The 12508-nt window shown below is 45.7% G+C and overlaps 1 protein-coding gene across 1 annotated transcript; it reads left to right on the top strand.

Annotated features, from left to right (window-relative positions):
* Positions 1-9948: 9948 nt before the first annotated feature.
* Positions 9949-12046, top strand: OXGR1 (oxoglutarate receptor 1). The gene has a single exon (XM_055541875.1). It carries the CDS (start codon positions 10022-10024, stop codon positions 11033-11035), a length of 1014 nt encoding a protein of 337 aa, XP_055397850.1. The 5' UTR covers positions 9949-10021; the 3' UTR covers positions 11036-12046.
* Positions 12047-12508: the final 462 nt, after the last annotated feature.

Below are 12508 nucleotides of genomic sequence, written 5' to 3'. Positions count from 1 at the left end.
CACTGAAACTTGGTCTCCCCATGTCATTCTTCCCTTTAACTTCCAGCTGAGCGTCCATCTGGAGCGCGGATGTCCTCTGCGACCATTTATTTGCCTGGGCTTCTAAGACCCACTCGAGAAGGTGTCTAAGGCGGGGCACCTTCCGCTACTCGAGAGGGCGCCTGCGGCCTCCGTGGTCAGAGCTAACCTGGTGTCACGGGTTATATTGATTTTCCGCGTAAACCAAGCCACTCAGCTTCTTTTCTCCACTGAATTTTCCTACTGAGCTATCCTTATTTCAGCCGCTTTTCTCCACTGAATTTCCTCACTGAGCTATCCTTATTCTGTTACTCTTTGTATCCTTAATTAAAGTGTAATTAAGCAGTTATTCCCTGACCCTCGCCTAGCCGTCTCTCCTTCGAATACCCTGGATCAGCCGGGGCTGGTCCCCGGCAGGATCTATTCTCAGAGCAGGAATAGACATACAGAAACAGACAATAGACATATGGACATGGCGGGGAAGGTGAGCGTGGGATGAACTGGGAGATTAGGACTGACATATATACTATCACGTGTTAAACAGATACCAGTGGGAAGCTGCTGTGTAGCACAGGGAGCTCAGTTAGGTGCTCCGTGATGACTTAGAGGGATGGGATGGGAAGGAGGGTGGTCCAAGAGGATGTGGCTATATGTCCACATATAGCTGACTCACTTTGTTGTACGGCAGAAACTAACACAACATTGTAAAGTGATTATACTCCATAAAAAAAAAAGTATACTCTTGGATGAGTTTATTATAGGAATTGGCCAACTCTGGAAGAGGCAGTCTCTCCCTGGTTGACAAAGTCCCAGGTGTCAAAGCATCAGAATACGGAATAGAACAGAGATGGGTAATACAAATGTTTGGGAATGATGGGGAATGATAACCAGGGGAGAGTGAAATTGTAGGGTCAATGTTATCACCAATTATTTGTTCTTTTCTCACTTCACTCTGAACAGGAGACTAGCTATGCATGCGTGTTTAGTCACTAAGTCATGTCCGACTCTTGTGACCCCAAGGACTGTAGCTTGCCAGACTCTTCTGTCCATGGAATTCCCCAGGCAAGAATATTGGAGTGGGTTGCCACTTCCTACTCTAGGGGATCTGCCCATCCTGGGATCGAACCCACATCTCCTGCATTCTTTATCATCTGAGCCACCAGGGAAGCCAGGAGACTAGTTGTAATCTGTATTAATATGTTAGTCCTCCTTCCTCCTGCCTTTGGAGGATGCTACTTGAGTCTGCCTTCTCTGTAGAGTCTCATACGGCTTTTTGGAGCAGGATGCTTTAAGATGTCAGTGCTTCCTAATCAGAGAAACTCTGAGTAGCCAGATAATTGTGGAGCTAAACTCCATGCCCTGCTTCAGAGGAGCAATTGCAGTGCAGTACAGGTGGTACCTGTACTGCTCAAATAGCTGCGAATCCAAATGCTGGAATCCTCTTCTATTGGGCGCTCATTTTAAAGAAGAAAACACATATCTGAATGTGGGCAAGAGACCAATTTTAAAGGGAAGTTGACTTTTACCCATATATGTGTCTTTGACTTTGGGTTAGCAAAAGACTACTTCAAGATCCCAAATTTTAAGTTTAAAACATAGTCTAAATTAGTGACATCATTTGTCCAAGGCAAGTTGCTTTCAAGATATGTAAATTATAGGATTGTCTTTAGTCAGAGATGTTTAAGGTCTATTGGTTACTTTTTATTTTATTTTCTATTTTCCTTGAAATGACTACTTTATTCGTGAGGATTTCAAGTTGTAGTAAAAAGAAATATTTATAGATAACATTAAAAGATAAAAAGTCAATCACTTGTAAAATCATTGATTTTTTATCTTTTAATGTTATCTATAGTGTTGGGTTACTGCACATGGTCTTCTTTTTCTTTTTGCCATGCAGCGTGTGGGATCTTACAGACTTCCCAGGTGACTCAGTGGTAAGGAATCTGCCTGCCAATGCAGGACACACGGGTTCGATCCCTGGGTCAGGAAGATCCCTTGGAGAAGGCAATGGCAACCCACTAAAGTATTCTTGCCTGGAAAATCCCATGGACAGAGGAGCCCGGCAGACTACACTCCAAGGGGTCTCCAAAGAGCTGGACACGAGTTGGCGACCACCAACAACATGTGGGATCTTAGTTCTACGACTAGGGATTGAACCTGCTCCCCAGCATTGGAAGCTTGGAGTCTTAATCATGGGAGGTCAAGGAAGTCCTAGCACATTGGTATCTGAGAGAACAATGGCTCCCAGCAAATGGCCCAGCTACACCCAGCACAGTGCAGTCAGAACAGAGAACTGATGCCTTAGTTTAACTCAGGCCTCCCTGGCCTTGTTCTCAGGCTTGTCACTTGGACCTCTCTAATTCTCTGTTATCTCCTTTGTAAACAGAGACCATAAAAACGGGGTTTTTAACAGAATTTTAAAAATTGTGGTAAAATACATATGGCATAAAATTTACTATCTTAATCACTTTCAAGTGTATGGCTGAGGGACATCAAATATATTCACACTGTCGTGGTACCATTAGCGCGGTCCACCTCCAGAACTGTTTTCATCTTTCAAAACTGAACTCTGTACCCATTAAACAAACACATCCCGTCCCTTCTACTTCCAGACCCTGGCAACCACCACTGTATTGACATTTTCTGTCTCTATGAATTGGACTATTCTACACATCTCATGTAAGCAGAATCATACATTTATCTTATCTAGACTGGCATATTTCACTGAATGTAATGTCTGCAAGTTTCATCCATGTCGTAGCATGTGTCAGAATTTCCTTCCTCTCTAAGCCTGTATAAGAGTTTTGGATGCACATACTGCTGCTACTGCTGCTGCTAAGTCGTGTCCGACTCTGTGCAACACCATAGACGGCAGCCCACCAGGCTCCCCCGTCCCTGGGATTCTCCAGGCAAGAACATTGGAGTGGGTTGCCATTTCCTTCTCCAATGCATGAAAGTGAAAAGTGAAAGTGAAGTCGCTCAGTCGTGTCCGACTCTTCCTGACCCCATGGACTGCAGCCCACCAGGCTCCTCCGTCCATGGGATTTTCCAGGCAAGAGTACTGGAGTGGGGTGCCATTGCCTTCTCTTATGCACATACTACTTTTTACTTATCCATACTACTTTTACTGTGGACATTTGAGCTGCTTCCACATTTTGGCTACTGTAAATAACGCTGCTATGAACGTGTGTGTACCCATATCTCTTTGAAATTCTATTTTTGATTCTTTGGGGGAATATATCCAGAATGGAACTGCTGGATCACGTGGTCATTTTATTTTTAATTTTTTTGAGAAACCATCATGCTGTTTTCCACAGCAACTGCACCGGTGTACATTCCCAGGACTGGATATTTGTAAATGTCCTTTCCACACCTAAATTTCTAGGACCCAAAACCTGTTTTAAAATAATCCCGTTAAGCCATTTCCTCTTTACCCGGACATTCTGATCACCAAGAGAAAATGCCCAAGCATCTTTTACTTGGGAAAGCTTCTAGTAATCTTTCTCTTACGATGGATCTGGGGCGAGAACCCTCCTGCCAGGCTATGTTTCTGTTCAGTTCAGTTCAGTTCAGTCGCTCAGTCGTGTCCGACTCTTTGCGACCCTATGGACTGCAGCACGCCAGGCTTCCCTGTCCATCACGAACTCCACTCCGGGATGCCTACTCCGGGAGCCTACAGTATAAATACAGTATGAAAAGGCTGTGTTTGCTCCCTTGTAAATAGCCCTCTGGGCAGTTTCGCGTAAAATAGGCGTGGAGGCTGTCCAGAGATCCCCGGGAGCAGAAGCTGATGTCTCCGCGTTGTCCATGAAAGTGGACGACGGAGGGTGCTGTCCGCGGCGGGCTGGGCGGGACCCGGGCGCGCACCTGCGGCGCGGGCTCCCGCGGTGGGAGGGACGGCGGCGGCGCGGGCCTCTGCTGGGACCGTCCCGCCGCCAGGGCGCAGCCGCGCTCCGACGGCCACAGGGGCGCACGGCGGCCGCGCCTGGGGTACCAGGTGAGCCGCGACCTGGGGGAGCTGGGCTCGGGGCGGGAGGGAGCCGGGTGTGGCGGGAACCCGCGCTCATCCGGGAATGGGGACCTGGGATGCGGGATGCCCTCACCCAGAGAGAAGAGAGCCTCCTGGCCAGTCTCTGCTGCAGGACCCAGCGAAGGTGGGAGTCCCGGGCCCCCAGCTTAACCGCAGGTGTAGCACCCCGCGTTGTGGCATGGAGGAGGGACGCACCTGGGGGCAGTTAAAGCCTAGAATGGCGGAGATTTGTCTCAGGGAGACCTGGAGAAGTTCCTGACTGTGGGTTTCCTCTTACCCTTTTCGAGACCAAGCGTGGGGACTCTGGGGGCAGGGAGTTCCTCTCTGACATCGATTGGTTCCCCGCTCCGGATGCCTTCTTAGCTCACACTGTGTGTTTTTGGGCTTTATCGTGTTAACAAAGTCCAAAGATGCTGTCTGGCAAACCCCACCACAAACAAGGGGACAAACACATTTCCCCCTGAAATGCTTTTATTATATCTTGTTTTGTTTCCTTGCTATAGATTAAGGTAACTAATACAATCTTTAAAGCTCCAGATTGTATGCAAAACTTGTGTGTGTCTTTATGGGCATTTCCATAGATTTTCTTTAATTGGGATATATCGATGATCAAATAGCTAAAATCGCATCTTTGGGCTCCATCAGCAAGACAAGTCCTGAGGGTCCTCAGGGTACTGGACTTGCAGATTCTTGTCTGAAATTTTTGGTTTGTGGGAAGAGTTGGGGAGAGGGGGTTCCTTCAGGGTCCAGGGTGGACAACATTCACCCTCATCACAAAGGAAGGCTAAGAGTTGCTCTGTACAAGGTTCAACTAGTTTATAAATATGTAGACGAGGAAACGGGGGCTTTCCAGGTGCCACTAGCGGTAAAAGAACCCGCCTGCCAATGCAGGAGACACGAGAGAATGGGGTTCGATCCCTGGGTTGGAAAGATCCCCCAGAGGAGGAAATAGCAACCCACTCCAGTATTCCTGTCTGGAGAATCCCATGGACAGAGGAGCCCATCCATACGGTCGCAAAGAGTTGGCTACAACTGAAGTGACTTAGCATGAAGACAGGCACACACAGATAAGGAATCCAGGATGAATCTTTGTGAATGAAAGGTGTATCCAAGGTTTCTCTTGGTAACCACATGCAACCCCAGCTGCAGGGTTTCGGAGGACTCCAAGGGAGGGTGAGAGGGCCAGGGTTCCAAGTCTGTCTCCCTGGTCAGCTGGCAACTTGGGGAAAGGAGGAGAGAATGGGTGGTAGCTTAGCCTTAGAGTAGCACTAGGAAAACCCAGGGTGTGCTGGGGGGGTGGGGGTGCTGCAGAGGAGTGGGTTGGGGGAGGGTTGGATAGGAGTTTACTGCAAAATTCTCAGCTACCCGAGAAAAATCACACTGCATCATTCATCCCACTGGATTTGTTCTCTCCAAGTGGGCAAGAGTCCTCCGTGGATGTAAAGCAGTATATGCGGCCCTGTGAGTAGACACCATGTCTGGTCCTGCCCTCTTTATCCACAAAAACATGTGAGGTTCATGGGCAGGCTGGTCTTGGGCTGGAGGTCCTGAGTTGCGTGTTTTCAAAACACTGACATCCTGCAGCTAGCCTTAAACCCTTGCAATCTCTTCCCACTTTCAGAGAAAGAAAAGTAGAGGCTAAAATGATGGGGTTTTTCCATTATGAAAAAATTCCCAAATCTTTGGTGCTGGCTTTTATTTGTGTGCTGTCTAGTTTAGTTGAAACATATCTGTCTGGTTTTGTTGAAGCGTGATAGATTATTATCTGTAGTTTATAGAGAGTCTGATAGTCCTAGGTGTCTGTGACCTCCCTACGATTGAGATCCACTGTTGTGACCAAGGGTAGGAAATAGACTGCATTATTCCACAATGTCCTTTGAATGGACATGGCTCCTTTGTGGCAACCTGGTGCTCTGGTAGCAGCTGTGAATCGCACAGGACTCTAGGACTGATGAGGAAAGAAACTGCCTCGTTCTGCTTGGTTCACGGTCCCGACTAGTTTTCGCCTCCTGTTCACACGTGTTTGGTAAACTCAAACCGTTCCTTCAGTGAGGTTTAAGGGATGGAGGTGACATTTCTCAGTCAGTCACTCTTCAGTAAATCCCACACTGCACTGTTGTTTTTCAAAACAATGAGGTGGTTGTTTCTACCTACAGCCTGCCTTTTCCTGATATGATTATGCTTTAAAATGGCCCCATTAACATGGCAGGGGTTTATTTGCAATGAGAGAAATTAATTTTGCTCCTTACTTTAAAGCCATTAAAAGAACCAAACTTTTTTTTTTCAATAACAGTTGCTGCTTCACTAGCTTTTCAGCACAAGATAAATTTAGCTAATGTTACTCATGATTTTTTTATTCACAGATGTGTTTATTGAGGCCCTCTGTGTGTCAGCCCCTGGGGTAGGGGGTGACTTCTTGTTTCTGCTTTCAAGGAGTCGACAGATAGGCGATGAGGTCTTGAATCTGGACTTGCTAAGAACAGATTTCAGGAAGTGCTGCTTCGGGGACTCCCTGTTTTCCTTGGGATTTAAATGACTGCCTTCTATCTGTGCATGAGCGCATTATGGCTTTTGCCAAGGGACAGGCTGTGGTCTTCTGGCTTCACAGCATCCTTGCTGGAGTCAGCAGCACCGACTCCTATCACCCCGAGTGCTGTGTCCGTGATAGTTCTGCCAATAGCATCATCCCCGAGGGTAAACCAACTGGACCAGGAGAAACACATTCACTTTGGATCGGGAATACATGGTCCCAGGGAGCACTCAGGCTTCTCTGGTGGCTCAGATGGTAAAGAATCTGCCTGCAGTGCAGGAGACACAGGTTCAGTCCCTGGGTCAGGAAGATCCCTTGGAGAAGAGAATGGCAACCCACTCCAGTCTTCCTGCCTGGAGAATCCCATGGATAGAAGAGCATGGAAGGCTACAGTCCATGGGGTTGTCAGAGTTGGACATGACTGAGTGACTGACACTTTCACTTTTAGGGAGCGCTGGCTTCTCGTGTGAGGATTCTGACAACTGCCTCCCCAACTCTGGCAGGTTTCCTATCCTTGAGCTATTCTTGGCCCAGTTCATTCAAAATAAAAGTGATAGATGTTTAAATGTATTCTGAGGTTTCTCTTGAAATCCCTTGAACTCTGTCAGACCTCAGTGCCTTTGCACATGCTGTTTTCCTTGCCTAGAATGCCTTCCTCTCCTCTTGCCTGTTTCCTGAAAAGCTGAAATGTTCCCTTCTAAATGCTGTTCCTTTAGTGACCTGTCCTGTTCCCAGGTAGCTACTCCCTTTCTTCTTTGTAATATAGTGAAAGTGAAAGTGTTAGTCACTCAGTTGCATCCAACTGTTTGCAACCCCATAGACTGTAGCCCTCCAGACTCCTCTGTCCGCAGAATACTCCAGGCAAGAATACTGGAGTGGGTTGCCATTTCCTTTTCCAGGGGATCTTCCCAAACCAGAGATCGAACCCAGGACTCCTGCTTTGGAAGCAGATTCTTTACCATCTGAGTCACCAGGGAAGCCCTTGTTATATCAGTACTATTGTACAGCCTTGTTCTATTCATCTATCAAAGGACTTAGCAATTAACATGTGAAAGTTGCTCAGTCATGTCTGACTCTTTGTGACCCCATGCACTATGCAGTCCATGGAATTCTCCAGGCCAGAATACTGGAATGGGTAGCCTTTTGCTTCTCCAGGGGATCTTCCCAACCAAGGGATTGAACCCAGGTCTCCTGCAATGCAGGCGGATTCTTTACCAGCTGAGCCACAAGAGAAATCCAAGAATACTGGAGTGGGTAGCCTATCCCTTCTTCAGCAGATCTTCCCAACCCAGGAATCAAACCGGGGTCTCCTGCATTACAGGCAGATTCTTTACCAACTGAGCTATCAGGGAAGCCCCTAGCAATGAACAGCTACCATTTATTGAGCACTAATTATGTGTCCAGTGGTGTCCAAGTGTTTTTCTTGGCTTTTGGGTGGTGGTGGTGGTGGTGGTATATTGACAGTTCTGTGAGGCAGAGTTGTACTTTGTTAAAATAATTTTTCTGTCCATCTCCCCAAGTAGGCTGTGATGGTGGCTTGTACATCTGTGCATGTTACTCATTTGGTATCTCTAGGATCTGGCAGAGTGCCTAATTAATACACAGTGGGCACTGCATAAATATGTAAGTGGATACACTTTACCAACAGCTATTTACATCTTAATAATAAGCTAATTGTAAGTAATTCTTCTTTTAAATGAACTTCATGCTGAAATACACAGTCAAAATTTTATCAAACACTGATAAGCAAGAAGAAGAAAGTTAACGTACAACTCCCCCTCCTTCCCAGTACTGGAGAGTGTAAGCAACTTGCTTAGGGACACACAACTCCTCTTTGACTGAACAGAGTCAAGGTCAGGCCCTCTGGTTTATTGCAGTCTAGCTCTTAACACTGAATGGAACTGCTGTTCCTTCTTCCCCTTCAAATGCCGCGTGCCCCCCTCCCCCCACACACAACATGAACAAATTACATTAAATGAGTTGGAAGAGCTGAAATTTGAAAATGAAATCCACCAGACACATCAAGTGGGAATGCATGAAATCTACGCTTAAAAATGTCCAGTATTCAGTCGTACCCCTTCCTATCGCACCCCTCATTTAGGGCCATCCCGACTGAAAGGTGCAGAGTGAGGCAGTTTGGAAAGAGAATGCATTCTAAGTCAGACAAACGGAGGTTCGAATCCCACCTGTGCCACTAGATGTTATCAGGAATAGGTTGCAGTTTTAGTCTCTTCTGTAAAATAGAGATAATAAGAAATATTTCTCAGCCTTTTGTCAAGTTTAGAGGTAATACTGTGGTGAAGTGCCTCATGGGTGATTATTTTGTTTTGGTGACTAAATCTTTTTTTAATTTTTATTTTATATTGGAGCATAGTTGATTAATAATGTGTTAGTTTCAGGTGTACAGCTAAGTGATTCTGTTGTACATATACATGTATCTATTCTTTATCAAATTCTTTTCCCATTCAGGTTATTACAGAATATTGTTCCAAGTTCTCTGTGTTATACAGTAGGTCCTTGGGGTTGAGGGGGGAGGATCGATTAAGAGTTTGGGATTGACATGTTCGGGGGGTGCTCAGTCGCTCAATTGTGTCCAACTCTTTGTGACCCTTTGGACTATAGGCCACCAGGCTTCACTGTCCGTGGAATTTTTCAGGCAAGAATACTTGAGTGGGTTGTCATTTCCTCCTCCAGGGCATCTTCCCAACCCAGGGATTGAACCTGAGTCTCCTGCATTGCAGGTGGATTATTTACCCGCTAAGCCATCGGGAAAGCCCAGAATTGACATGTGCACACTGCTATATTTAAAATAGATAGCCTTATGCATGACTAATGGTGGATCTTGTTGTGGGTAAGTCTCTAATGGTGATACCTTAGAGCTTGTCCCAGTAGCAGCCTGGCTAAGCTGTTTTTCACAGCTACACATGGGTTTTCCACCCAAATCCTTCATTTTAATTCTTATGAAGTGAAGTGAAAGTCTCTCAGTCGTGTCTGACTCTTTGCAATCCCATGAACAATACAGTCTGTGGAATTCTCCAGGCCAGAATACTGGAGTGGGTAGCTGTTTCCTTCTCCAGGGGACCTTCTCAAGCCAGGGATTGAACCCAGCTCTTCTGCAATGCAGGTGGATTCTTGGCCAGCTGAGCCACCAGGGAAGCCCTTTTAATTCTCACAGCATTTAACTTTTATATCGTTGTTAGATGTCTTTAGTAACTTGCCTTACAGTCATTTTCTTAGAAATTCAATTTCTTCTCTTTGGAGATTAAAGAGAAAGAAGTGGCCAATTGAGGCTGTTCAAGCAGTTTTTGTTTAAAAGTGGATCATTGTTTTCATTACCCTACCATTAATGTTTTCTATTTTCCTTTAGCAGCGAGTTACTTTCTCTTGGTCTGTATTGCCAAACTGAACTCTCTTGTCTTCTTGCGAGATGAAAGGAGACAGCCATGAATGAGCCACTAGATGATTTTGCAAATGCCTCTGATTTCCCTGATTATGCAGCTGCTCTTGAAAATTGCACCAGTGAAAATATCCCACTCAAGACGCACTACCTCCCTGTTATTTATAGCATCATCTTCCTGGTGGGTTTTCCTGGAAATGTGATAGCCATCTCCACGTACATCTTCAAAATGCGGCCCTGGAGGAGCAGCACCATCATCATGCTGAACCTGGCCTGCACCGACCTGCTGTATCTCACCAGCCTTCCCTTCCTGATTCATTACTATGCCGGCGGAGACCACTGGGTCTTCGGGGACTTCATGTGCAAGTTCATCCGCTTCGGCTTCCACTTCAACCTGTACAGCAGCATCCTCTTCCTCACCTGCTTCAGCATCTTCCGCTACTTTGTCATCATTCACCCCACGAGCTGCTTCTCGGTCCACAAAAAGCGATGGGCCGTGGTGGCCTGTGCGGTGGTGTGGATCGTGTCGCTGGTGGCCGTCATACCCATGACCTTCCTGATCACAGCTACCACCAGCACCAATAGATCCACCTGCCTTGACCTCACCAGCTCGGATGACCTCACAACCATCAAAAGGTACAATCTAATTTTGACCACCACCACTTTCTGCCTCCCCTTGGTGATAGTGACGCTCTGCTATACAATGATTATCTACACCCTAACGCAAGGACCTCAGACGCACAGCTGCCTGAAGCAGAAAGCGCGCAGGCTCACCATTCTGCTGCTTCTCGTGTTTTATATATGCTTTTTGCCCTTCCATATCTTGAGGGTCATTAGGATCGAATCTCGCCTGCTTTCCATTAGCTGCTCCACTGAGCATCAGATCCATGAAGCATACATCGTTTCAAGACCGCTAGCTGCCCTGAACACCTTTGGTAACCTGTTATTGTATGTGGTAGTCAGCAGCAACTTCCAGCAGGCCGTCTGCTCCATGGTAAGATGCAGAGCAGGTGGGGACCTGGAGCAGGGAAAGAAAGTCAGTCAAAAAAACAACCCTTGAAACACTCCATATCCTCAGCCAAATTGAAATGCTGATACTTTAATAATAACTTCTAAGAAATCCGGACTGTCTCCCTCAGTGGGATTCTCAGTCAATATTGTGCACTCAGGTCATCATGTCCCAAAGCCATGGCGGGGCTGCTGTGAGTTCTTTGCCATCTGTTTATTGAGATCTCCCCTTGGGTAGGTATAAAAATGGGATACACACATATAAGTAAAGTATTCAGATGCCGAGTTGGAACCATGGGGACTCAGGGCCCTCTGGGAGGACATCTAGTCTCACCAGCTTTATATAAAATTACACACACACACACACACACATATTTGCACATTGTTGTTGATGTTGTTTAGTTGCTAAGTTGTGTTCAACTCTTCTGCAACTCCACGAACTCCCACCAGGCTCCTCTTTCCATGGGATTTCCCAGGCAAGAATACTGGAATGGGTTGCCATTTCCTTCTCCAGGGGATCTTCTTGACCCAGGGATCAAACCTGCATCTCCTGCATTGGCAGGCAAATTCTTTACCACTGAGCCAGCAGTATATATATAAAAATTGAAGTTCACCTACTTGCCGTAGATTTAATGCCATAATAAGAGAAAGCCAATCTTCTCACTTACTTTTTTTGGCTTTTTTTTTTTTGCTCAAGTCTGTTTATCATGAGCACCTAAACTACTCAAAGCCTTATTTGTGTCTTTCTTAATATTCACTTTTTTAAAACCTCATGTCTTTAAATTTTGCTCAAAATTTGCTCTGAAATTACTAAACTGGTTTTCACTAGGCTTTAGTCAGTTTTGTAGATGAAAACAACTCAGTGTGATCAAAGATCTCCATGCAAATAGCTGAAACGAATACTTGCAAGATATTTGGGGAATTATGTTTTTATTGTTGTAGATCATTTAAAACATGGTTATTGAGGGCCTTCTCTGGTGGTTCAGTGGTTAAGACTCCATGCGTCCACTGTAGAGGGCACAAATTTGATCCTTGGTTGGGGAACTAAGATCCTGAGTGCTGCCCAGCATGACCAAAAAAAAATTTTTTTAATAATTAAAAAAATAAAAATTCTTATTGAATTTATAAAATTTTTTTAAGCTGTACTAGTAATTATCAACATTTCTTGGAGAAGGAAGAAGCACTTTAGGGGTAATAGAAGTACTTTAAAACATAATGTATATTTTTTCATTTTTTTTTCTCGTTCAGTCATGTGTCCCTTTGTGTCCCTTTGGATATAGCCGGCCAGGCTTCTCTGTCCATGGGACTTTTCAGGCAAGAATACTGAAGTATACATTTCCTCCTCCAGGGGATCTTCCCCACCCAGGAATCAAAACCAAATCTCCTGTGTCTCCTGTATTGCAGGCTGAGCCATCAGGGAAGCCCCATGTATATATTGAGTATTAGAAGGGGAAAACAGGATGAGATGGCTGGTTGGCATCACCGACTCAATGGACATGAGTTTGGGTAAACTCTGGGAATTGGT

This window comes from Bubalus kerabau, chromosome 12, assembly GCF_029407905.1.
Source record: "Bubalus kerabau isolate K-KA32 ecotype Philippines breed swamp buffalo chromosome 12, PCC_UOA_SB_1v2, whole genome shotgun sequence".
NCBI classification, from domain to species: Eukaryota; Metazoa; Chordata; class Mammalia; order Artiodactyla; family Bovidae; genus Bubalus; species Bubalus kerabau.
This window is presented reverse-complemented; position numbering and strand designations above follow the sequence as displayed.

Coding starts and splice junctions, on each gene's coding strand:
- OXGR1 (XM_055541875.1), top strand. CDS start 10,022: ATGAATGAGCCACTAGATGATTTTGCAAATGCCTCTGATTTCCCTGAT.